The sequence below is a fragment of the Myxine glutinosa genome, unplaced genomic scaffold (genome assembly GCF_964187855.1).
Source record: "Myxine glutinosa unplaced genomic scaffold, kmMyxGlut1.1 SCAFFOLD_2726, whole genome shotgun sequence".
NCBI lineage: Eukaryota > Metazoa > Chordata > Myxini > Myxiniformes > Myxinidae > Myxine > Myxine glutinosa.
This window is the reverse complement of record NW_027618820.1, coordinates 1-27,980: the sequence shown is the minus strand read 5'-3', so window position 1 is coordinate 27,980 and position 27,980 is coordinate 1. Positions and strand designations below refer to the sequence as shown.

At 43.7% G+C, this 27,980-nt stretch overlaps 2 protein-coding genes across 2 annotated transcripts in view; both read right to left on the bottom strand.

Annotated features, from left to right (window-relative positions):
- LOC137436232 (alpha- and gamma-adaptin-binding protein p34-like) overlaps positions 1–18,311 on the bottom strand; it is a 28,915-nt gene extending 10,604 nt beyond the window's left edge. The window contains exons 1-8 of the mRNA XM_068129961.2: positions 18,211–18,311; positions 14,405–14,595; positions 12,852–12,948; positions 12,575–12,664; positions 7,442–7,522; positions 6,912–6,967; positions 6,334–6,427; positions 4,451–4,567 (exon numbers count right to left, since the gene is read on the bottom strand). Of these exons, the coding sequence (XP_067986062.2) occupies positions 4,451–4,567; positions 6,334–6,427; positions 6,912–6,967; positions 7,442–7,522; positions 12,575–12,664; positions 12,852–12,948; positions 14,405–14,595; positions 18,211–18,268 (784 nt within the window). The 5' untranslated portion in view covers positions 18,269–18,311. The remainder of the gene's footprint in view (positions 1–4,450; positions 4,568–6,333; positions 6,428–6,911; positions 6,968–7,441; positions 7,523–12,574; positions 12,665–12,851; positions 12,949–14,404; positions 14,596–18,210) is intronic.
- A 3,730-nt stretch (positions 18,312–22,041) lies between these two features.
- On the bottom strand, positions 22,042–25,597 carry LOC144889327 (LRP chaperone MESD-like; the record flags this gene model as incomplete). The annotated part of the gene is given in 1 exon segment (XM_078769484.1): positions 22,042–25,597. A coding segment is annotated over 1 exon segment (266 nt), but the record flags the coding sequence as incomplete, so codon positions are not given.
- Positions 25,598–27,980: the final 2,383 nt, after the last annotated feature.

The following is a 27,980-nucleotide window of genomic DNA, read 5'->3' as shown; positions in this document are numbered from 1 at the left end:
AAGTTATTTGTAGGGGGATTGAACTTCGACACAGAGGAAGACGTTCTGACCTCTGTCTTCAACAGATATGGGCCGCTGGTGGAAGTGCGGGTGGTAAAAGACAGGGAAACGCAACGGTCAAGAGGGTTCGGCTTTGTCACGTTTGCAAGCACAAGAGATGCCAGAGAGGCAGAGAAGGATTGGAATGGTAAGGCTTTGGAGGGTCGGACCATAACAGTAGGGAAGGCATTTCGTAGGCGTCGAGAGGTCTACAGAAGAGGACCACTTGGCGGTAGTTTTGGTGTGGGCAGCAGCCGATATTACAATGGAGGCTGCCAGAGTTAAGGCACCTCCTGAAAGAATGAATGTCAGAGCACTGGCCGAGAAGGAGACCGCCAGTCAGGTAACGGCTGGGACAAGGGGTCCCACCGTAACTGTTAGGAGTCTGGAGAAGTTGAAGCACTATATACGGTGGAGCCGCCGAGCCGGGGCTCCTACACGGACTAACCGTGAACGCCACATTCTTAAAGGCGTCCAGGTAGGGAACTTTCCTGCACGGACTAACCGTGAACTCCACGTTCTTAAAGGCGTCCATGTAATGAACTTTCCTCCCCGGACTAACCGTGAACTCCACATTCCTTAAGGCGTCCATGTAGGGAATACTCAGCTGGGCCTCCCGAAAAAGTGCTATCGTGAGGTTTAACTTTGGGGCTTTGGTCACCACCTCTTAACCGTCATTCAAGAGAAACTAGAAGTGGTTGACGCTTGGTCCAGAGTGAATTAATCTAGGGGTTTTGTGAAATTTTGTTGCTTTATTTTTAAGTGATAATTGTGCCCGGGGGGAACTGATGATTTGGGGGTGTGAGTTATCTTGTTTGTTTATCCAAGTTGGCCGGCAAAGAAAGTTTTCGCTGGGTTCAAACTTTCTTTCTTGAAGGGGGGGAGTGTTACGGATTTATGTGAATTTATGTGAATTACTATTCAGGTCATTGCTTATTAATGTGTAGTCGATTAAAGGTTGTTGTGATTAAAGGGTCAGGAGCCCTTCTGGGGAAAAGGAGACCGGAAACGGGAGAAGAAAAGACACGAGGTCCGGGAGAAGCGGATCTTCTTCCTCTTCCTCGCCGAGCTCCGACGCGAGCGGGATCGATATTGAGCAGCGTGGGGAACGCTGCGTTTGAAAGCCCGTCTGGCGAGAGGAGTTACCTGGGCGGGGTAATTACCCATTTACACATCAAGTCACCGTGGGTTCGTGCACGGAACCAAGCGTCCGGCACAGTTCGCCTCACCGTCTACAAGGACGCGTACGGGTCGCACCTTGGGCCTCGCGCGCGTTGCAAGCCGCGCTTGGTTATGCCCTGTTGCTTGGCAAGGAGGTGTGCGCTGCAGCAGCTGTCCCCGGTACGAGACGTGCACATTTGGAGCACGTCCGCCCGGGGTTCGTTCAACCGCCAGTGTGCGGAGAAGAGAGACATTGTGAGGGACAGTGACCCAAGTGGTCGTGAGTGGGGACAGGGGGGGACACATATGTAAGATGGCCATCTTCGTAATATTGATTGTGGATTGTTGATGGTTGTTGATTGCTCGGGGAATATATTATTGATTACTCCGGATCCTTGGTGTGGGGTTTCTTATTGACTGGAATTCATATTGATTGCGTTACGAAAGCGTATAAATCAAAGATCTTTCTGGCGGAGTTCCTCTCACGGTCCGGGGGTCACCGAGACCAGGTAGTCACCGGGAGGACCACGTAACAGATGCGATAGTGGACAGTCGTGTATCGACGTTCCCTCTTCCTCTTGCGCTTTCTCGTACTGGATGCCACAGCGGACGATTGTGTGCCGACATCGTCTCGCCCCTTCTGATTTGGACACCATCGTGACCGGCCGTGTTCCGAGATCTTGCTGGTGGTCGTGAAGAGGCAGGGCTGCGGACCGAGGGCTGCAGTTTCACACGCAAGGACGACGAAGACAGGCACAGCTGGAGGAAGGAGCTGCACGCCTGCTCGTTTGCTTCGCGCGGGAGGCCTGGTCCGCGCGAACTCACGCGTTTCATGCGCAAAGACGCCAAGGCCTCAGACGATCTTGGACAAATCCTGACGAGATTTTGGAGACGCTCTGAGCTAAGTCCGCCACTAAAATTACACACATTTATTTTCGTTTTTTATATTTCCCTTCGTCTGTGTGCAAGTCTGTGTGGAGGGTCCCTCAATGTAGGATTTTAGTTTTATCGTGCTTTCTTTGTTATCGGCATTTTCTTTAATAAACCTGTTTATTTTTGTACATTTTAAATCTCAATCTAAGGAGAAGATTGTCATGGGGACCGCAAGGCTAACCCCCGCTCTTGCAGGGAAAATGGCCTTAAAATGACTGTTGTTGTTTGTTCTATTTTAAATCCATGTTGTTTGAGTTACTTTATCCAGGTGTGAAGACGTCAGGTGGAAGCCGTTCAGGTAAGCGCTCCGGTTTCCCCCCCCCCCCCCCCTCCCACACTTGCCCCTACACGTATCCTCTGATATATTTTTGACCGAATGCCTTGGAGTATTAAGCTCGTTTTGGTCATCCGTGTTACCCTGCGTTTCACCAAAGGCAATCACGCGACAATACTTTATAGATGGCTTGTGAGTGAATTGTGACGACGCTGTTCCACCCAGGAATACTGTTGTAAATATTGTAGAGTAACGAGGTGCCTACTGTAATTTCTGTGTGGATTTAGTGGTCTCGTTTCCATTTTGTACTTGCAGTGCATGTGTCACTGCCATTTTTCTTTTTATACACAAATTGCCTGGGTTGATTTCCCAAAAAGAACACGGGAGGAAGGAATTACTTTTCCATTCCAAGTGGTGTCATGGACAGGATTTTAAAGGCAACGAAAGGGCAGTGACCAGGATGAAAACCGTGGAGGCCAGCAACACCCAGAGCCTGGAAGCCAAGCTGCAAGAGTGTACCTGGATGTTGACACAGCAGGCAGACTAGTTGAGACAGCAGGAGGCCCAGATAAGTACACCACAAGCTGTCTGTGTCCCCAAGGAACGTAAAGTACCCATCTTCACAGGATTTCCAGAGAAACCTGTGCAACCCATTGTGGAAGAATTTGTGGATGCAGTGAAGCGTGCCTTCAGAATGTGGTATATTCCTGTCCAGGATCAAGCAGGTGTTGTGCTGGAATTACTTGGGGGCCAGGCCAGGCAAACAGTAAAGTTAATGCCGGAACGTGACCAAGTTGGCAAGGTAGTGAACGAGATGGTTGGCAAGGTAGTGAACTTTAAGAAGTACCATCAGAGACCCAGCTGGGAGAACAGATTGAAGCATGCTAAGGAAATTCAAAACTTACTGGGCTAATGGCATTGACTGAGATTGGATGGCGTACTATACCGGGCGATACAGGATCCTAGAGATGGGGTTGAAATCCGGCAGTTGGTGGTACCTCAGGTTCTGAGGAAGGAAGCTTTCAAAGCCAAGCGTGACCACGCTGATCACTTCAGTGATGTACAACACTAAAGTTTATGCAACAGTGTTATTACTGGCCTTCTATGATGGCAGATGGAGGAAAATGGTGGACTCGGGACTGCAAGAGGTGTGCTCTGGCAAGGGACACCCTGCCACACCTCTCACACTTTTGTTTGTATGGACTTCATAGCTCCATTGGAAGCAGTGGCTGTGGATTCCATGCTACTCGAGCGCATGTCAAATGTGTACGAGAAGGTACTAGTGGTAAGACATATTTACCAAATTCTGTATGGTGGTACCGACCCGAGACGAGACGGCACAAGCAGTGGCAGCCGTCCTTGTTAAGCATTGGTTCGCCTATTTCGGATGTCCTGCCAGAATTTATTCAGATCAAGAGAGGAACTTTGAATCTAACACCATAGCAGAGTTGTGCACGTGTTCCGGCATCCAGAAGAGTCGTATGACCCCGTACCACCAGAAGGTAATGGTAGCTGTGAGAGTTGGAACAGAAATATGCATGAAATGCTTAGGACCCTCCCACCTGAAAAAAAAAGAAGATGTTGGAGAGACCATCTGCCTGAGTTCACACGAGCATACAATAGCCATGTCCACTCCTCGACAGGGTACCTTCGATTTTATCTGATGTTGGGCCGGGATGCGCGTCGCGCGACTACCTATGGATATAACACTAGGACCTGGCACTTCACCGGAATCAGAGGCTGTAACCATGGATGAGTGAGATGTAACCAATTTAACCAGGAACGGCTGAATACGGCATGTGAGAAAGCTAGGCAGAAAGCTTAAAGGAAGCTCACAGCTCTCCATGCATGTGGAAAAATAATCATTAGAACGGATTACAAACAACGACAGGGAAATATAACAGCAGTTGTGAATGTCTGAAGAAATGCAGATGCAGACGGACAAACAACAAATGTTAGTCATGTTATGGCCAACAAGTGTTTCAATTGTTTTTTTTTTTTTTGTTGTTGTTGTGTAAAATGTGGTTACTGAAAATTAAAGACCTTTCATCTGCTTTAGCTTCTCAAAAAGTCGTTCAAAGCCAGAATCTGGGTCCCCATGGGTCGTGGTGAGTGCTGCCAATTCTTGGATGTCACTCTCCAAAGCTCCATCTCCATGGGCTGCATGGGAAAGAGGAAAAAACAAACAAAAACACAAGAACATCCTCTTTCTTTTCCAAACAAACTTTACAGAAGGCAACTCTTAGTGTCCCTCAGAAAATTGTTTGTCCTCTTCATAAACAACCAATAAAAACACAAACCATAATAAATAAATAAATAAATAATGGAATGAGATACAACAACTTGGCTTGCTACATGTGAAAGAATATCTCTCAGAAGTTTTCCTAGTCTCCAGGTGTCTACTGTGACATGTGACATCACATTTACTACAAATGGCATCTCCACAAGAAAAAGCAACTTGGGTTTCCTGGCTTATAGAGACCAAATCAGTGACAGGTTCAACGAAGCTTTAGGATGACCTATGAAAGGCAGCCGCCATCAAGAAAAAAAATATTTATGAGTCGCACAAAAACTTTATGGAGGTGGTCCTGCAGAGGAAGGGGGCAGGCCAGACAAGCACAAACAGTGAAGATGTTGAACACATTCGTGAGTCGTTCAAGCACAGTCCCAATAAGTGCATTCAGATTCGGATGATTATCTTAAATCTTGACAATAAAACTTAAAGAAACGTTTCATATTCTGCAAACTGCATCCCATTTCATTACGGTTTGAAATCGGAACGATAATTTGTGGACACCCTGTGTGTGTATATACAAAGGCTGATCCATAATCATGTCCCTATATTTACCTCTGCCACCGAAGGTGGATAGAAGTTATGTTTTCACCCCTGTCTGTCTGGTTGTTTGCCTGTTTGTCTGTCTGTGAACAAGATACACTACATTACCAAAAGTATGCGGACACCCCTTCTAATTAGTGGATTTGGCCGTTTCAACCACACCCATTGCTGACAGGTATATATAATCAAGCACACAGCCGTGCAATCTCCCTACACAAACATTGGCAGAAGAATGGGCCATACTGAAGAGCTCAGTGACTTTCAACGTGGCACCGCCATAGGATGCCACCTTTCCAACAAGTCAGTTCGTCAAATTTCTGCCCTGCCAGCGCTTCCCCGGTCAACTGTAAGTGCTGTTATTGTGAAGTCGAAACGTCTAGAAGCAACAACAGCTCATCCGCAAAGTGGTAGGCCACACAAGCTCACAGAACGGGACCGCCAAGTGCTAAAGCGCTTAGCGCGTAAATAATTGTCTGTCCTCGGTTGAAACACTCACTATCGAGTTCCAAACTGCCTCTGGAAGCAAAGTCAGCACAACAACTGTTCGTCTGGAGCTTCATGGAATGGGTTTCCATGGCCGAGCAGCCCCACACAAGCCTAAGATCACCATGTGCAATGCCAAGCGTCGGCTGGAGTGGTGTAAAGCTCGCTGCCATTGGACTCTGCAGCAGTGGAAACGTGTTCTCTGGAGTGATGAATCACGCTTCACCATCTGGCAGTCCGACGGACGAATCTGGATTTGGCGGATGCCAGGAGAACGCTACCTGCCCGTATGCATAGTGCCAACTGTAAGGTTTGTGTGTGTATGTGTGTGTGTATGTGCATATGTGTGTGTGTATGTGTGTGTGTATATATATGATGTGTGTGTGTTCCTGACAGACTCAACCCACTGCACAGATCATGTACCCAACAGTTCCAATCAATCCCAAATCAACCGAACCAACTCTCACCTATGCTAACCTGTAAATACCTACAATAGCTTTGAAACCCAACTTGCATACACACACTCAAAAGAACTTCGCTTGCAATCAAACAATGGTTGTCACGATCGAAAATAAAACTCTCATTCAAATCCTTCAGTCATATTCACCATGTTCTGTTGGTGTTTCAGTTTCTACACCATCACCAATACAACTTGATCTTTCTGATTCTTGCAACAGCAATGTCCGCTCGTTTCCACCACGCTGCAATGAAAAGAGCACATTCTTGCCCACTGCATCCTTCAAAACCATCTTCTTTCCCATATGGACGAATAGATTTGCATGTGTGAGTGATGAGCAGGAAGTAGTAGAGTGTAGCTTTTTATTGACCTGCTTTCCTTCGAGACATTATCCAACCACTTAAGCCTCAAAATTTTCACAACTAGAGAAGTTAGAAATGTGCTCATGTGACAAGTACAGACAGTTTGGGTTGATCTGGTTGGCATTCCCATGTAAACGCTTGACTCGTGATGATGGGATCCCCGTTTCAAATTCCATCGACTGTTTTGTTTTAACCATTGGCCATGCGAGCAACTTTGTAATTCATGTAAAGGTACGTGATATCTCCTAATGTCCGAGTCCTGTATGTAATAAATGTAGAAGTTCTATCAGACGAAGATAATGTTAAAAGCAAAAGGGGACAGTTGTGTTGAAAGTTGTGAGACAGGGAAAATGTGACCTTTCTTACATTTCCATGTCGAACATCTCCCACGTGAGGCCCCATAACTGGTGATCTTCCAAGCTCTAAATGGTGAAGAATAAACATTTTTTTCAAATGAAAAAGAACACACGAGAGTGTAGGGACAGAAGCAAAAGGAAAGGTACATGATGATCCCAACTGAATGCAAGAGAGCGATTCAATTGGATTAATTGGATGCAACGTTGATCATGTGGTTTCAGTCATTGGAATTATTCATTTAGAAGACAAAAGGATTACATCTTTGAGAAGAGAATATCACGTTTGTTGATGCTCATATCACTACTTTTCAAGAGAGTTTGCCTCGTATTTTCTGTCACGTGCAAATACTTGTATCAAATTATGATGATAGGATGGGAACTTTTACATGAAGAGTTCATTCAAAATGTTTGGCACCTCCCCTCACCCGGACATCCGGCATCCCACCACACCCTCCCCAATCATCACACCTGGGAGCTCCGGCCTTAATATTTTTCTACTTCCCAAAATTATATGGGTTATGACTGTCAATCACAGCTTACCTTTCATGTGCAGGCCAGGCCACACGTGAGCATTCAGTGCTTGAATGATCCTTCCATTTCCTGTTGATTCTGGAAAATCATCTAAAGAAACATTTCAGACACAAACGTAGCTCAGAATCTTCTTCTCCAGCCAAAAACTATGACCTAATATAATACTTGTGCTGTTATCATCATTACTGCCAATCCTATTTCACCAACCTCATAAAATATCAAACAGACCACAGTGTACAGATAGAAAACCACGATTATGAGAGATGTGTGGTTGGTCTATTGATGTATCCAATTCAGGTTCACGTAACGTTTATTAACGTTCGCACCTGTTATTTTATCAATTCTTCCCAAGCAAAAACAAAAATGGGTTTGAGCTCGTGTGCGAACACACACACACACACACACACACACACACACACACACACACACACACACACACACACACACACACACACACCTTTACAGAACACTGGTTAACGGCAGCATTATCCAGTGCAGGCAAGCCACAGGATGGCAACCCACGAATACAATTAATGAGGAATGTCCTCTCTTTCCCATGAAAGCCAACCTATGGGCTTTGCCCATGCTCTCTCGTCTAAATGCTGAGCATCAAGCAAGTAAGCAGATCACATGTCCTTTTTAAAGTTGTTGGTACGACTCAGACGGGGTTACAACTGCTGACCTCCCAGACTCAAAGCAGACACTCTAAATATGGCAGCTCAGTGACACCGCTGAGCCAATAATCTTCCTTGAGTAACGACAGAGTCTAGTAACTTCCTTCATCTTTTATACCGGAACTCCTTAGATTTCCTTTTCCCATTTATAACCCCTGTTCTCTTCCTTTTAAAACTCCCCCCACCATCCCCTTCCAACAATCTACAAAATGTGAAAAATAATTCTTCAAAATTAATCGAGACTCCAACTGAAACATTTCTCCGAGGTCACCCTCACAATTACCTTTACACAACCGACTGCATTATATTTGAACTGTACCGAGAGGTCCATTCCAGAAAAAAACTCCACAACTACAATTTACCCGATATCAAGGATGACTTAGGTGTAATGTACATCTCGATACCAATGAAAATCAATGACCTAGATGGTTTTAATAATAAATAAACAAGAAGACGGCATGCGGAGCACGATACTTGCAAAATCCACCCCCCCCCTCCCCGCCCCCCCCCCGCCAAGAAAAAAATCCGATTGACACAGCAAATTGTCCATTTCATGAAGATTAAAATTTACGATCTTGATCAAAGCTCGGGTCAACAGGATGAAAAGTGACATTTTCTCAGATGAAAAATGATGATTTTAGAAGTTTGACCTTTGACCTCAAAAATAGTTGGTTTTCATATTTAGTGACACAATGTGCAAATGCCGTTCAATTTCCAAGTCAATCAGATGAAAATTGATGGTTTTTTCAGATGAAAATTGATGATTTTGGAAGTTTGACCTTCAGTTGACCTTTGACCTCAAAAATAGTATGTTTCCCAATTTAGTGACTTGATATGCAAATGCTGTTCAATTTTCAAGTCAATCGGTTGAAAATTGATGATTTTGGAAGTTTGACCTTCAGTTGACCTTTGACCTTTTGACCTCAAAAATAGTTCATTTCCCAATTTAGTGACTCAATATACAAACGCTATTCAATTTTCAAGTCAATTGGATTTAAAATGGCGATTTTAGAAATTTGACCTCCAGATGACCTTTGACCTTTGACCCCAAAAACAATAGGCTTCTCAATTGGGACGCCCTATACAACTTGGTGAAGTTTCGTGACGATCGGTTTAGAATTGTGATCTGTAGGCCGGTGACAGACAAACAAACACAGACAGACAACCACAAACGCAACCGACCAATATACTTAAAAAATCTTCGATTTTGCAAGTAATAAAAACTACATTTAACTATTAAACATTGAAAATGTATTTCCTAACTATTTATTTGATCTAGAATTTTGGAAAATGAAGCAAATAGGACAAATTCGACCTGGGCTTGTGTTTACAACCAAGGATACATGTGACCTCAAAAGGTAAGACAACACTATACTGCGCAGCCAATCATCATCGATATTAAAAAAGGAGCCCAGTTTCTCCATCTATAACGTTATGTTATTCTAAAGAGTTTCTGCTATTGTAGAATAATACAAATAGTACTGTTGGAAAGGTAATAATCCGTGCACCTGTGTGGAAATCCGATAAACTATTTACTTTGAACAAAAAAATGTTTCTATTACTTCTACTTCTACTTCTACTACTACCTAATCTGCATACCCAACTCAGGGATGTAGCGACCCCCATAACTGTCAGTCTTATGCCTTTTGCCAACATTCACGTGGTTACATCAACTTGCCTGTTTTAAAAGCCCGTGTTTCTGAAATTGAGGAAGAAGAAGTGGGATCTCGAGCTTTAATGGAGCGTTTCCAACGTTAACATTTTTTTTTTTGTATACAAGATTGAGGCTCGTGTAAGAGCTAACATTAATTACCAAAAAAAACAAACGGACATATAAAACATATAATAAAGGGAGCCTTTATTAAACAAGATGGGGAGAGAGAGGGAAGCACACAAGTACAACAGTAGAGAACAAGGACATCGGGAGATCTGTGGGAGGGAGAGGGCTTGGGGTGAGGAGGTATGGGAAGGGGGGGGGGGGGGCATGGGAGAGGTACAAAACATGGATACTGCTCGGACTTCTAGGAAAGAAGTCGGTATTTCAAAGAAGTGGATCTGGGGTGAATTAGCGGGGGTAGAAAAGATCAAGGTTTTGGATGGGGGAACATAAGAGATGGTGGTGAACAGCTGTTTTGAAGACCTGCAGGGAGGAGTGGGATTGAAGAGAGTGAGGGAGTTTGTTCCAGAGGCAGGCGAAAAGAGGAATGAAGGAGTGAAGGTGAGCAGAGAGCCTTGATTTGGGCAGTTTCACCAGAAGAGGTTTGTTATTTGTTATTTTATTTGTTTGTTATTAGAGGTTTGTTCTTTGTTATTTTACATTTGTTATTCGATGACAGCAGTAACCCTTTACCAAGATATGGGAAGAGCACACAATAGGGAATATAGTTATACATCTCAAAGCAACAGAAAAATATATAAAAGTTCACGGAAGGAGCACACAAACAACAACATGCATCATACATGTGGCGGGAATGTGTTGAAACATGCGTGTCCGTTTGTTTGTGGGACTAAATGCATTGAAAATTGGTGATTCCACTCCAAGTGTCCATAGGAATGTTACCTGAAAGTCTGGATGGCCACCTCAAATTTGAAGTTGCCCTGCCCACCTCCCCCCCCTCCCCTTTCCACTCCTTCAGGGGAAATTAGTGAGGAAATTATCATGTATGTGTTTGACTTCTATCTTATGCATTCCCGGGCCGCTGGTCAAAAAGAGTTGAAAACTCAATTAAGATTTGAAAAAAAAAAAACACTAAGGAAACCATAACACAGTGAATAGGTTGTCTAATCTTAGGCTATATGGAAGGCCCGTTTCCCATCTCCCACCCCACTCGCCACCCACCCCCTTACAGAAATCAAGAAAGAACTAAGCTCCAGAGGGTGGGTCAACATTGTCTAGACTAGAGGGGCCGAGGAGACCAAAGTGAACAAATATGCACAACAGTTATACTAGGCTGGCAAGTAACCCGCAGGGTTTACCTGCGGGTTTGACCCGTTTTGTTGCCGAAAATCCACGGACCCGCTTCAGTGTGGTCAAAACCCGTATCAGACGGAAAGTACAAACAGTTTCAAAAACGCAATGTTTTGCTTCCATTCCACTCGCAAGGATTCAACTTCTTAATGCGATATTTACTGGTACTTTTGAGCACGGTATTTTGAATGGTAGGATTCAATTTGGATCGTTTTCATTCACGAACAGATTGGGTGTCCACAAATTACTGTTTACTAATTACTAATTCAAACTTACTAATTACTTAATAATTATAATATAATAATAATAATAAATTATAATAATAATAAATATATAAATAATATAATAATAATAATATAATATAATAATATAAATATAAATAATATAAATATAAATATAAATATAAATATAAATAAATATATATATAAATATAAATATAAATAATATAATAATAATAATATAATAATAATATAATAATAATAATAATAATATAATAATAATATTATAATAATAATAAATTAATATAATAAATTATAATAATAATAATAATAACTTACTAAACTTAATAATTAGATATTACTAATTCAAACCATAATAGAAAATTAATGAAATGGGACAAAACGATGAAGTTTGATACATGTGAAAGTACATTTCTCAAAGTTTATTGTTGAGATCATCATTTAGCATTCATAATCATTTGGCCTCTATAAACCAGACAACACTGCTCTCTCGTGTAGGGACGCTATTTGCAGTATGTGATGTCACGTGTCACAGGCAACATCTGGAAACAAAAAGTCAATACATCTCTGAGTCTGGGAGGTCGGTGGTTTGAACCCCGGCTGAGTCATCCTCATGACTTCAAAAATGGTGTGCTGCCTCCTTGCTCGACACTCAGCATTTTAAAAGGATAGAGCATGGACACAATCATAGGTCGGTAATAATAGCGCAGGCTTTGATAGGTCTAAGGTCTCCACCTGTGTCAAACTTCGTTGGAAAATCAACAGGCCTAGATGCTTTGAATAAGGTAATTTGAAATGTATAAAAGAAGAAGAGGAGAAGCTAGAAGAATCTCTGAATGAAAACCTTAATAGAATAAACCCCTGGACAGAATAACTTGAAAACTGGATGTTATCGCGCATTAATAAATCAAATTTCCAGAATTTGTACAACTTGTCCAGTACAAAAAAACTACTCCCTTACCACTCCCTAAAGGGGAGGGTGTTTTAGTAGATTGTAGTGGAAAAAAAGAATAAGAATCAACTCGTTATGAACGTTACATTTTCAATATGCGCCAAAATGTAATGAAAAATGAAATTGAGCTTTTTTTTTTCCCCTTTAAGGATACCTACAAATGTATTGTGATGGAGATGTGGGGATGTGTTACAGGTATAAACCGGAGAAAGAACAAAGCACCATCCTGCATGTGAACCACCTGACTTGGGTACCCTCTCAAAGATCACATTACTTCCTACATGAACCTCACGTTAACCTGCATCATACCTTCTTCGTCAGGCAGTTCTGGAGGCTCAAGCTCAACCAACTCAAATCCGTGCCGCACACACCACTCCTGTACTTCTTGCAGAGGCACACCTGTGCACAGTACATCGAGATATGGACACATCATGTGTGTGTAGTGTGTGTGTGTGTGTGTGTGTGTGTGTACCACAAACATGCATGATATGCAAGATCACGACATGTACGCAGACCTCAACTGGTACTTGACACACAGAACCAAACACAACCATGACTACTCAGTTTGCTTGCTCGCCAGGATTACCATCATCATGAATTCGTTCACACACCAAGATGAGCACCTCAGGTGCCCACAGCGATATGAATGGAAGCCATTCCTCAGCCTGCTGCAGTCCTTCCTTCTGCAAATCACACCTGCAATGAGTTAATCAGAAAGAAGTACCAGACCTCAAACATACCATTGATGGAACCTGTATTACCTTACCAAACGAAGGGGCAATAAACAGGTTCCACAACCTTAACTTAATCAAAATTAAAAGTCCACATCAAACTCTCATGTCTCCGATTTCATTTCCAGGCTGAGAATTTAACCAGGATACCAGCACACAATGACTTACTGCTTTTGAGATACATCGTGGGATCTTTGAACAACAACTAAAATGGAAGTGGGACAGAGTTTAAAACCACCATGCTCAGAGATGCAGCAACATCTATCTGGCAGCACCAGAACAGCAGTTTATTGTTTTTAGTTTGATATTTTTAAATTTTTTTTTAAACAGCAAATGCAGAACTAGACAGCTCCGAGGTGCGCACTTTGCTAATCCTGCCTACAGCACATAGTTATATAAAGGTATTCCATCCAAGGGTTGTGCTACCCAGGTCAACCCTACTCGACTTTCAATGAAACTGGCAGCATTCAAGCTGATAAAGTATATATTTGAAAATCTCTTCCATCAATCTTACTATAATTCACCAAATGTCCGTCCGTTCGAAGGTACCGCAAAAACGGCTGAACCGATCGCAACAATATTTTGGGTAGGTAATCCTGGAACCCCCTGGAGTAAAATAGGCTATATTGTTTTTCCAATTTTTTCAATTTTCCAGTTTTTCCAAACACGATGGAATAATATTTACCGATATGAACAGTGTTGTGGCTTTTATTGAAATTCTACAAATACCGTTTAGATTTTGATGAGAATTATTAACCTGCCGCGAATGCGGAAGTGGACAGATGACGGCAATGCGCGGGTTTGATAATATCCCAATACAACCGTCATTCAATCGTAATGTTAAATCGTTAATCGTGTTAATCGTTTTGTTAAAGTATCAATTGATGATTGGAATTGAGTGAATACAATTACGATTTTGAATTCGTAATTGTATTCACCCACCCGTACGGAACTTCACAACAGGATTTAAATATTTGTTTTTGTCACGAATGTTGTTAAAAGTTTATTTTTTATATTAATGTTATTTAATTTGTGATTGGAGTTATGCTGTTTGGAATGAAAAAAGAGATATCGAGTTCAAGTGAATGACGGAATGCCGTGACGGTTTCTACTTTCTAAACGTGAATTCGCGGATCGCCATATGCAGATTCGCCATTGACTGGGTATAGAACAAACGTACCCGTTTGTTTGCGAACGGGTACGTTTTCCATGGAAGTCCTTCACGAACTTGCTGTCCATGTCTGCCGTGCGACTGAAGGTGCTACAGGAATGTGGAATTTATTGGTTTCATGCTTTACCATTCGCTGTTTCTGCATTGTCTGTTTGCTTCTGGCTTCCCACCCGTGCGTAGCACGGGTACCTCACGAGTAAAGTATAATAAAGTATTTGATCTTTCCATGTCCAGCACCTGAGAGCCGTCAAAGCAGAGCAGGCAAGCTTCCACCGCTTCTCCAAAACATCGTTCTCCGAGGGTCTTGTGTGGCACAACACAGAGGTGCACATCTGCGCAGTAGTATTTGTTATCAATGTGCCATGGGTAGGCTTTGACGTCCTCACCTAAATCCTCAGCAGCCGGAAGTTCCTGTTCACCAAATATCCCTGGAAATCAAGCACACCAACATCTTTATGAAGATAAATGTCAGGAGACTGAAACAAGTGTGGAGCAAATCTGGATTAAGGGTTTACCTTTAAGGGATCAATACATCTTCTATGTAAAGTGGCAATAATTCAAAAAAAGGTTCATGCAAATGGTTTTCAAAAACATGACCTTTTAAACAACGAAAAGTTTACAAAGAAGTGTTAACTGCTGCGAGAAACAAAGTAATGCTGATGTTTCTTAGGGTTAGCTCCTCTTCCTCCAACGAAGAGGTAACATCCAAAATGTCACCATTACTTTGATTGTCAGTGGTTAGCACATCTTTATCAGCTTGTAGTTAAAAAAAACTATCGCTTGGAATTGTCTGCCAACGGAAACCAACAGTGGCCTTGACAAAGTCCAATATTCCTTGGTTGTATTGAAAAAAAAACAAAAAAACACTTTGACAAGTTCAGATCCCATTCCCATGAACTCCTTTTTCCAGGTTATTTCTTTCTCCCTCTCCCTCATCCCTTTCCATTCGTTAGTTGTCAATAGGTTTATTCCTCTTCTATTTCATCCCCACCTCCTTCACCTTCCCCTCCTTGTTGTGTTTCATTCAATTTGTGTGCAGCTTGTTTACCCCCACGTGTCCTTCTCCCCTATCCTTGATCTCACTCTCACTTTTACTCTGCAGTTGGTGTTTCCACCTTTCCATTCAGCTGCAGCTCTTCCACAGGCCTCGATATCATGCATACAAGAGTACACTAAAAAAAATAATTAAACACATTCCCCCAACCCCTCTCCACACCCTTGTCCCTCCCTCTCTGTACCCTTGTCTCTCCCCCTTTCTCTCTCCCCCTCTTTCCACCTTTCTTTCTCCCCCTCTTTCCACCTTTCTTTCTCCGCCTCTTTCCACCTTTCTTTCTCCCCCTCTTTCCACCTTTCTTTCTCCCCCTCTTTCCACCTTTCTTTCTCCCCCTCTTTCCACCTTTCTTTCTCCCCCTCTTTCCACCTTTCTCTCTCCCCCTCTTTCCACCTTTCTCTCTCCCCCTCTTTCCACCTTTCTCTCTCCCCCTCTTTCCACCTTTCTCTCTCCCGCTCTTTCCACCTTTCTCTCTCCCCCTCTTTCCACCTTTCTCTCTCCCCCTCTTTCCACCTTTCTTTCTCCCCCTCTTTCCACTTTTCTTTCTCCCCCTCTTTCCACTTTTCTTTCTCCCCCTCTTTCCACTTTTCTTTCTCCCCCTCTTTCCACTTTTCTTTCTCCCCCTCTTTCCACTTTTCTTTCTCCCTCTCTTTCCACTTTTCTTTCTCCCCCTCTTTCCACTTTTCTCTCTCCCCCTCTTCCCACCTTTCTCTCTCCCCCTCTTTTAGTGCAAGGTACCCTTGAAAATTTACTTAACGCACTTTTTATTGAAAGGCAGTTGCAGGAGAGGTACATGGAGAAGAGGAAGTTGTTTCTTGGGTTTGTTGATCTGGAGAAAGCATTCGATAGGGTTCCACGCGAAGTAGTGACATTGGCATTGAGGAAGTTAGGAGTGGAGGAATGGTTGATCAGAGTAGTGATGGCAATGTACAAAAGAGCACGCACAGCTGAAAGGACGAAGGACGGGAACAGTGGTGAGTTTGAGGTGAAGGTGGGAGTGCATCAGGGGTCGGTACTAAGTCCACTACTATTTGTAGCTGTGATGGGGGTGCTGGCTCGGAATGTAAAGGAGGGTTTACCGTGGGAGTTGTTGTATGCAGATGATCTGCTGTTGATTGCGGAAAGTATGGATGGACTGAAGTAGAAGATGAACAAGTGGAAGGAATGTATGGAGACAAAAGGTCTGAAGGTGAATATCGGAAAAAGACGAAGGTGATGGCAAGTAGTAAAGCATGTGGTGAGGTGGAAAGAACTGGGAAGTGGCCGTGTGCTCTGTGCAGGAAGGGTGTCGGAGTGAACTCCATTCATTGTACAATGTGCGTTGAGTGGGTTCATCAAAAATGTAGTGGTCTGAGAGGGTCATTAACCAGTGTGGCAGCTACATTCAAGTGTAAGGTGTGCACAGAGGAAGCTGCAGATGGAGGAAATGTTGAGTTGGATCTTGGAGACGGCGTGAAGCTGGAAGGTGTAAAAACATTTTGCTGCCTCGGAGACATGCTGAATGGAGAAGGTGGATCAGACTCGGCAACGGTTGCTTGAGTGTGCATGGAAGAAGTTTCGGGAACTGAGTGGTGTGCTGACGAGGAGGGGAGTGTCGTTGAAGCTGAAGGGAAACGTGTATGCTGCATGTGTGAGAAGTGTTATGATTTATGGGAGCGAGACATGGGTATTGAACGTAGAGCAGCAACGAAGGCTGGAAAGGCTGGAAAGGGTGGAAATGTGAATGGTTCGGTGGATGTGCGGAGTATCGTTGAGAGAGAGGAAGACAAATGATGAATTGCGAAAGATGATGGGAATATTGCCTGTGATGGATGCTGTGAAGAGAAACAGGTTGAGATGGTTTGGTCATGTGTTGAGGAAGGATGAAAGTGACTGGTTGAGAAGTGATGGAAATGAACGCAGAAGGAAGTAGAGGATGGGGAAGATCGAGAAACACTTGGTTAAAGGTGATGGAAGAAGAAATGCGGGCAAGGGGGTTAACAAGGGGAGATGTAGAAAATAGGGCAAAATGGAGAAGCTCGTCATGGGGACAGCAAGGCTAACCCCCGCTCTCGCAGGGAAAATGGCCTTAAAATGCTTACTTGTTGTCTCTCCCCCTCTTTCCACCTTTCTCTCTCCCCCTCTTTCTCCCCCTCTTTCCACCTCTCTCCCCCTCTTTCCACCTCTCTCCCCCTCTTTCCACCTCTCTCTCCCCCTCTTTCCACCTCTCTCTCCCCCTCTTTCCACCTCTCTCCTCCTCCTTCCACCTCTCTCCTCCTCTTTCCATCTCTCTCCTCCTCTTTCCACCTATCTCTCTCTCCCCCTCTTTCCACCTCTCTCTCTCTCTCCCTCTCCCCCTCTTTCCACCTCTCTCTCTCTCTCTCTCCCCCTCTTTCCACCTCTCTCTCTCCCCGCCCCTCCCCCCCCTCTTTCTCTCTCTCCCCCTCTTTCTCTCTCCCCCTCTTTCTCTCTCCCCCTCTTTCCACCTCTCTCTCTCTCTCCCTCTCTCTCTGTCTCCCTCTCTCTCTCTCTCTCTCCCTCTCCTCTCTCTCTCTCTCTCTCTCTCTCTCTCTCTCTCTCCACCCTTATCTCCCCCTCTCTCTCTCCCTCTCCACCTCTGTCTCACTCTCAAGTTTTAAATAAATCAAAATGTTCACCTCCCGATAAAGTACTCGTCCCCATCTCCACCGAACCCCTCCATTGACATCCATCCTGCATTAACAGGATTGAAACTGATCCACAAACAAATCATTACAACTCCCGGAAGAGCAAGGCCTCTCATCAGTCCCTCTCAGCATCTCCTTTACGACCTGTTCGTGATTTGACAAAATTGGATTATTAAAATCACACGAAGGTTCTTATTCCAATAACAAGGATTAAGGAACAATATGGACACAGACTAACAACGGTGCACATGTTATTATTTGTACATGGGTGTTTGCCGTTTCCTCAGGATATTAACCAATGAAAGCAAGGGAACAGATGGACGGACGTGTGGAATGGTTCATCTCACGTGTTACAATGTGATCCGGACAACAACCACGTCCCACCACAGCAACCACTCCAAGCATCGCGGACGGAAATTCTTACGTTCTTCGTTCTGTTTTGTGTTTCAGATTTAAATTGTTTTTCAGATACATTAATATCCATATACACCACACACTTTGTCTAAGTGCTTAATTCCCATTTTTCTTCAGGAACGGAATTACTCTAAACGGAAATGGACCACCACCTTCCTCGTATTACCAATGCCTATACACCGCTCAATACCCGCCCGTGTACAGCTTTCATTGCGTTGCGTGTACGTAATGACTATTCTTCATTGGAAAATTTACTTAATGTGAAGGTTAGTTTGGAGCGTTATCACTTCTAATTACAACTGTTTTTTCTTTTTTTCAGATTTCAAGTACAGTTCATTGCTGAATATATCGTGGGAATTAGAGGAGAGCTTCTCCGCTGATGAAGTGGAACGTGCTGTAAGGATTAACGTGCTGCGCCAAATCGTGCAGTGCAGTCTGAATGGGTGAGATGAACTATTTATTTGTCTGTGCCTCACACTTTGACTGCAAATGGTCCCAGCAAGAGGAGGAAAGTGACCTCTGGGTTTCAGCATAAGGTGCAATGGAGATGATCTTTCCATGTTGATGTTGGACGACATTGGAAGAATTTTGAAGCAAAACTTCAAACTGCAGAAGAACGCTCTTCTGCACAGATGATCTCAGATTGATGAGGCCCTCACTGTTTTCAACCATCATGAAGCCATGAACACCGATCGTCTGTTTGACCAATGTGATGGAGGAGTTAAATTGTACTTGGGAAAAATGCCAGGGGCCCATTTCTGTAAGAGTATGTGCCATGTGGCAAAGTATAGAAAAGAAGGGATATTTCATACCTTGTAGAAAATGCCAAACAAGGAGCATTCAAAAAATCTCGTGCGCATGCTGGACTCCCCTTGTGTTATTAGGAGCCAAGGAATGCTCTAGAAATGTTCATATAAAGGGGTGCCAATTTGATTCATACAATTGCATGAAGAAGTAAATGTATTTTAGGATTAAGGAAATCCTAAAATACACTGATATATGAAAGAATGTCCCTTCTTTTCAATAGTTTGCCACACAGCACATATAAAGGGGCCTTTTCTGTGCCCCTGGCATTTTCCCAAGAATACGTTTTAAATGCAAATAAAATGCATTTAGTCATCGTACAATACTTTATTCAAGACAATATAAAAAACTTGAAAAGTAGGGGACAAAAAAAAAAATTCAACCCAGGTGGGACGTGAACCCACATTTCCCAACTTGGGACTCTGATGCTTTATCCATTTGGCCAGCACGTTAAATTTTTTTGTAATATTTTAAAGAGGTATATAATATATACACAACAACAACAGGCATTTTAAGGCCATTTTCCCTGCGAGAGCGGGGGTTAGCCTTGCGGTCCCCATGACAATCTTCTCCATTTTGCCCTATTTTCTGCATCTCCCCTTGTTAACCCCCTTGCCCGCATTTCTTCTTCCACCATCTTTAGCCGAGTCTTTCTCGGTATTCCCCATCCTCTACTTCCTTCGACATTCATTTCCATCACTCTTCTCAACCAGTCACTTTCATCCTTCCTCAACACATGACCAAACCATCTCAACCTGTTCCTCTTCACAGCATCAATCACAGGCTCTAATCCCATCATCTTTCGCAATTCATCATTTGTCTTCCTCTCTCTCAACGATACTCCACACATCCATCGAACCATTTGCATTTCCACCCTTCGTTGCTGCTCTATATTCATTACCCATGTCTCTCTCCCATAAATCATAACGCTTCTCACACATGCAGCATACACTTTTCCCTTCAGCTTCAACGACACTCCTCTCCTCATCAGCACGCCACTCAGTTCCCGAAACTTCTTCCATGCACATCTCACTCCAGCAACCGTTGCCGAGTCTGATCCACCTTCTCCATTCAGCATGTCTCCGAGGTAGCAAAATGTTTTCACACCTTTAAGCTTCACGCCGTCTCCAAGAGAGTATGAGTGACGCAAGAGAGTGAAGTGTGAGTGACGCATTTTACAGCATAGGACCCATGTTCCAGGACCCGAGCAGGAGTGATGCATTTTACAGCGTAGGACCCATGTTCCAGGACCCGATCACGAGTGATGCATTTTACAGCATAAGATCCAAGTTCCAGGACCCGAAGATGAGCGACACATTTCACCGTGTCGGACCCATGTTCCAGGACCTGAAGATGAGTGATGCATTTCACAGCGTAGGATCCAAGTTCCAGGACCTGAAGATGAGTGACATTTCACAGCATTGGAACCCATGTTCCAGGACCCGACCATGAGTGACACATTTTACAGCGCAGGATCCAATTCCAGGACTGGAATATGAGCGCCGCATTTCACAGCGTAGGATTCAAGTTCCAGGACCCGAAGATGAGCGATGCATTTCACAGCATAGGACCCATGTTCCAGGACCCGAAGATGAGCGATGCATTTCACAGCAGAGGACCCATGTTCCAGGACCCAAGCAGGAGTGACACATTTTACAGCGCAGGATCCAATTCCAGGACCGGAAGATGAGCGACGCATTTCACAGCGTCGGACCCATGTTCCAGGACCCAAGCATGAGTGATGCATTTCACAGCGAAGAACCCATGTTCCAGGACCCGAAGATGAGCGACGCATTTCACAGCGGAGGACCCATGCTCCAGGACCCAAGCAGGAGTGACACATTTTACAGCGCAGGATCCAATTACATGACCGGAAGAAGAGCGACGCATTTCACAGCGTCAGACCCATGTTCCAGAACCCGAGCATGAGTGACGCATTTTAGAGCGTAGGGACCCATGTTCCAGGACCCGAGCATGAGTGACACATTTTACAGCGTCGGATCTAAGTTCCAGGACCCGAGCATGAGTGACTACAGTTCTTAATTTATGGCGTCTTATGATAGGTGCGCACACTTGCCTCTGACCTGTCTAGCCTGGGTTGGAATCCTGACCCAATTATAAACTGTCATCCCAGTGTTTCACAGGTAGGATGATTCATCAATGTGTTAAAATGTCTTTCGGATGGACGTTAAACTGGATGTTCCGTCTGCCAACATTCGTTGGTGGACATTAAAGATCTCAACTTGTCTTATTTTGGGACAAAAGGAATTTCTGGAAATTTAAACAATCTCTTATTATTTGCTGTTCCATCCTCATTACCTGTCCCCTTTGTACTGATGACCCTGCCTCACGTCTTGTCAGCTTGACACCATGGAAACCAGGCCTTCAGAATTATTATTTCCCTGTGCTTATCAGCCGACTATTCAGTCTATGAGTCTGGGCCCATCACCTTCACATCTAAGATAGGTCGGTGATCTGTCTTCTACAGCCTCCTTTGTCGTCTTGCATCCTCCATCCTTTCCGTGCTGTTTCCCACCCCTTCCCTCCACTCCCAGATTTCTGGAGTGCACGTCCCAGATTTCCAGTCCGCCAGCAATCCACTACTTTACGCTCAGCATTTAAAAAGCCAAGAACGCAGACAAACAACTCCGGGAAGGCAATGGCAAACCACATAATAGAATCCTTCCCAAGAAACTGCTTCGGCAGCACCGACGCTCTGTAAAGAATACTGTACATCAACACCGAATCTAACGTCCTGGTCCATTCTGTGTTCTTGCTCTTCCATGAGCCTCGACTGGGCAAAAGAAAAACAAAATTAATTTGATGAAAAGCATCCACCATGATTATGGGTTTGGTTACCAAACTTACAAGGATAAATTTCCTCAAAACTTTGACATATATTACTCGACCTTTTAGTTTTACAAACAAATCTAGGTCAAATTTGAAGCGTCCAAAGAAAATGTGATTACGGTTGCATTTCGCTTTTATTTTGTTGACCGAAGATGAGGCTCTTGGAAATACGAACAACAGAACAGAAGATACTAAAAATCAACATGGTGTAAGGGAACCGGCAGGCAATGGTATCAACGTTGTCCAAAACCTTCCCCAAGTTTGGCATGAATTGGAATTAACTCGCTGGTGTTCAAGTACCAGAGCCACTTTTATTCCTTCAAGTCTCTTATTCGCAGACAGGAAGGAGAAGTACAGAAAAAGGCTCAACGGTTCAGCATGTGCATCACATCCACATCCTAATTTGAACATTTTATCCACCCGACTTGTATAGGCATGGCATACAAATCCAGCCTAAACATTTACTCTCTCAAAAACAATCGTAATTCATGATAAATCAAAGCAATCCATTAAAACCTTTCCCAAAAATAGAAATGTTCTGCGATACAACCACAGCTGCTGGCACTGCACAAAATGCATGTTTTAAAAAACATGCGCTTACAATGTTTTAGTTTATAAAGTTAATGTTAATTATTTTTTTTGGAACGAGGCTGAAGAGATAAATGGCGGTCTCAGATCGAACTGAGCTGACAAATAATATGATTATGGACACCGTTTTATCATTCAATTGGGCGTTTTTCCAAACAAGAGTCAGTCTGTCAATAGACCGATATCTCTTGGCCTCACCAAACATTGCATGGTGCACAATTTATCTTAAACATACAGCAGATACATTTGAAATCTTCAGCGACACAGCCGGCCGGTGTCCTCGGCCACCGATGCTACCACCCCAACTTGTGCTACATACGTAAGAAGACTTTAAATCTCATCTCAAACCCCCTTAAGCCACAAGGCCCACTTTTACATGGTCTCACAAGGTTAGTTGGGTAAAATGGATGGCAAAGGATGTCGATTTACCAAAAACATACTGGAAGGAAGGAAACACAAAGTGGCAGGATTTGGCATGCCAAAACCAAACTGACAAACAATTAAAAGGGTAATTTTAATGAAGGTTAAACTTTGTTAATCGGTGTGTATTAAAAATAAATAAAAAAACTCCCAACTTTACACATAGATGATGCCGCATAGTCATTTGATTACACCTGCAGAAATACCCCAATATGTGCTAATATGTATTAGATTGAGAGGATGGTGGAAAGGTAAGCAGCATTCATTTATCTTTTGTGCAGTCTACTCTGAATTGGATTCTCACTCAGATTTTTTTTTTTTTAAACTAGAGCAATGTGACTGTGTCGCCAATATGCCTCCGCATAGTCCCACAACGGGTAGATGCCCTCGTTCACTGTCCTAAAAAGAAAAGTTTTATTTAAATCCCTTCAGCTGTTTTCAAGTATCACATTTTCACCAGCCATGACAGGTTTCACATCGATCGGTGAAGCGGTTTCAGAGAAGGGATTTTTTTAATTATCGGCTTTCAGGCTAATATGGCTGCCACCCCATGTGACACATGACCTTAAAAAATGTACTCTGCATATGTATGGGTAGGGGATCACGTTTGTGAAGTTTCGTGTCGATTGGATAAGGTTCATTTTTCTATCCAAGATGGCTGCCAAACCACGTACGACATCATCATTTTCAAACCAAATCCAATAATGTCCAAACCAAATCCAAACCATATCCAATAATGGTGTTAGATGACATTTGTAAAATTTCGCATCAATAGGGTAAGCGGTTTCAGAGATATAATCAGTTAATATTTTCCTTCAATCAAAAATGGCTGCCCCACCATGTGACCAATGACGTTTTTGTGGTCATCTTTTAATCGCCATGCCCAGTCAATGACGCACGTAAAGTTTTGAGTCAATCAATTTTGTGGTTTGGGAAAATATATGTTTTTCGGGTTTTAGGTTAAATCCAATATGGCTGCCAAATCATGTGACCTATGATGTTATAATTTTAATATTTCAATACAAATGTGGCATTGATCATGTGCATGCAATTTCAGATTTTTAGGATAAGGAATTCGATTGAAACATTTTTGGCTGGGAGGCCACTTCACCTATTACATCATCATTATCATGCTTTTGTTCCGCATTGGGAGGACTTGACAATGTGCCAAGTTTCAAATTTTTCCATTCAGCGGTTTCCGATAAATATATATTTATTTATTTGAATTTAATCCAAGATGGCAGCCATACCACTTGACCTATGACATCACAATCATCAAAAACATTCTGCATGGGTGTCACTCCCATCGTGAAAGTTTTTTTTTTCAATCGGACATGTGGTTGCTGAGAAAAACGAGGTTTAGCCCGTACGGATGTGCAGACGGACGGACGGACAACCCGAAATCATCATGCCTCCGGCCACCTTCTGGGGCGGAGGCATGAAAAGGCATAAAAAGAAGTCGTATCGCTGTTTCAATTGTGTCGAGGTAGCGCACTGACTTTTGAGATGCCTTGTCTGTGTTCAATTCCCAACCATGAACTCGGATTGGTACTTCACAGAGAGGGTGTGGCATCACCAATATGGATATTTAGATGGATGTTCTGTCGAATGGCATTAGATTGATCTTTTGACAAAGAGTGGGCAAGTTATTGCCAGCATCCCAAACAAATTCCTGCCTAAACTGGATGTAGCAAATATGTCTGGTGTTCTCACTCTCCTTGACAGTTTCACACTAGGTTACACTGCTTGCTACCTCAGCATCCTCCCCTCCCCAGTGGGGAGACGTCTTGCAATTATTGCCTCTACAGGTGGTTTAACTACTGAACCTTGCCAGAAAAAGGGGGGAATGACGATGCCAATTCTGGAAAACAACAACCTAAGTGTAGATGTGTAGCTTTGTTCGTACCTTAAAAAAAAAAAACCTATTACTTCTGTCGAAAACAACATTCTGCTTTTAATGGAAATTTACCCTGCAGACCTGGAATCGTGCAAGTGATTCGCCGACATTTTTGTTTCTGGAGGGAGTGAATATTACTACAGTAGTACCTATAAACCAACAGTCAACACTCATGGAATCAAGACCATTTACATACAATGAGATCTCATTGAGGAATGAGGTTTCATCAGTATTAGGAGTATCAATATTTCACAGCATTTGGCGTTTTAGTAAATTGTCAAAGTGTGTAAAAATAAAATGTTCACTTGACCCACTCTCAAAGTAGTAGAAAATTGCAAATTTAACAAAACAATTCTCCCGACGTAAATTCTAACAATACATTATTGATCGCTTCTCAGGAATCGGCAAGCACAACTTGTGATTTTTTTCAACTGGTGAGAGTACTGTCAAATTGGGAAAAAAACAAAAACCTTCATACATGTTACGACTGTCGATTTAGAGCTCCACCTTGGCACTATCACCGAGTGCTTCACTCTCATTTGCATCATGCTCAACTGAGACGTCTTCGTTTGACGACTTCTCTTTATGCTGCTTTTCCTTATTCTTCCCTACCCCGTGCTCTTTTCCCTTGCCAGGAAACACCTGTCCTTCAACAGTGACATCAGCACAGCGGTCCTGCCCAATCAGAAAGTCTTTCACCTCCCATGCAAGGCTACCATCCTTGAGCATGAAGATGGCACGGTTTTCACCCACAATAAACCTGTAAGACAAAGTATGCATCAGGATACACAGTCGTAAGATTCATGATCAAACATTTTCTCCAACTAAGGCCGTGGAAGTAAGCTATCGTACCGTCTACCGACCTCGTGTAACTTGCTACCAAAGTACTTTTCCATAAATACATTCGGACCTCGACATTTGCGGGGGATACGTTCCTGGAAAATGCCGTGAATGTCTAATCCACGAATGTGGGGACATTGTTTCTAAGGGAAAAGGAGGAATAGGTTCCCGGCCATTCGTGATTCACAAAGGAACTAGAACGACACTCTTCGACGTTTGATTCGACGTAAAGTTTGATTTAAATTCAATCAGATGTTCATAAGTGTCACATTTTATAATATTGTACTTATACTAGTACTTATGCATTATAATATATACTTATACCAAGTTTGAGCAAAATCGCATCACTGGTTCACAAGTTATCATGGTAACAGGATTTTTACCGAACATGACCTTTGACCTCTTGACCCCAAAATTTAATCAGTGCATGCTTACATCATTAGACATACCTGTACCAAGTTTGATTTAAATCACTTCAGCTGTTCTCAAGTTAGCACCTTTTTACCTGACATGACCTCTGACCTTTGACCTCTTGATGCCATAATCCAATCAGTTCATCTTTGCATTGTATATACTTATACCAAATTTATTCAAAATTCCATCACTTGTTCACAAGTTAATGCACAACATACTTTTATTTAACACTAGCAGAAGTACCCGGCATTGCCGGGCGGGGGAGGGGAGGGGAGGGTGAAGGGGAGGGAAGGGGAATGGGGGGAGGGGAGGAGAGGGGGGGGGAGGGGGAGAGGAGGGGGAGGGGGAGAGAGGGGGAGGGGGAGAGAGGGGGAGGGATGGGAGGGGGAGAGGGGTGGGGAGGGTGGGGGGGGAGGAGGGGGGAGGGGGGAGGGGTAGGGAGAGGGGGAAGGGGGGAAGGGGGAGGGGGAAAAGGGAGGGGAGGGGGAAAAGGGAGGGGGGGAAGGGAGGGGGAAGGGTGGAGGGGGGAGGGGGAAGGGGGAGGGAAGGGGAGGGCCAGTCAACAATGACGTTGCAGTTCTCATGGTCGGAGAGCAGCACAACAATCGCGACATCGTCCTGCATCTTCACAACAGCACGAAGTAGATTTTGGAGACTCACCGATCCTGTGACGCCCTCCAGTACCGGCGTTGCCGGGCGGGGGAAGGGAGACCCGTACATTCCCAACCCGTACATTCGCCCTCTCGACTCAAGCTCACTCGGACAAAAGCCTCGCACAAATTACACCGTGAAGGCCCAATGGCCATGTCTATGCCACAAATCAAGTACATGAGCGAGTCGGGCGCACTGAATTGAAAATATATAGAACGCTCATACTCCGTGAAAAGTGAAGCCGCCGTGTCGCCATCTTGGTTAGCACGACTCGACCAACTCGCTTCACGGATCTCGTTTGTTTTGAACGTGTGAATTACATGCGAATGCGTAACTGTGAGTTTATGGCGGCAAGGAGCATCACGTGATCGCTCTGAGTGAATCAGCGCGCTGCTCTGCCACCTGATCAGATTCCGTGTATAATATTCCTCGCTGAAATGCGCTGAGGTAAATATGAATAAAAAATATGGATCTCGTAAAGATGAAAGAAAAAAAAACCTATGTGGTGTGAATGGCAATGTTCCTCACTGAAATGTGAAAAAACGCAATCGCTTTTCGCTCTGAAATACGTGCGAACGCGTAACTGAGTTAATGGCGGCAAGGAACATCACGTGATCGCTCTGAGCGAATCAGCGCGCTGCTCTGCCACCGGTCAGATTCCGTGCATAATATTCCTCGCTGAAATGCGCTGAGGTAAAAATATGGTAAAAAAATATTATGAAATAAATTTTTGTAGGTCGGCCATGTTCTTCCCAGGCTCAATGGCCATGTCTATGCCAAATATCAAGCACGTGAGCCTCTCCGTTTAGGAGTCTATCGGTAACATTAAACACACAAACTGTGTTTTATATTGTTACGGATTCGGGGGACAGCTCTCCCTTTTGCAAGGGGTGATTAGCCCCTTGTCCTGTTAAGCTGGCCGTCTCCCCGGTCCTGGTACTTGTAACGCTCTCCCGCGGGATGGAACGGATCAGGGTTATGGGTCCAGGGTTTATCCCGAATACCTTTATCCGTCCCTCCGCAGACGAGCAGGACAAGTACCGCTCGAACCCCGGTTTTAGATGTTATAATTGCCGAGCGGTGTTAGCAACCCGACGTTCGAGCCATTAGCAGAGACTAACCCGATCCTGAACGTTGGCCAAATCGTGCCACAGGTATTCAATGAAGGAAATCACTAAAGCGACCGAATGTGAAGAAGAAGACGAAGGTAGGAAGAACAAATATAATTTATTACTATTA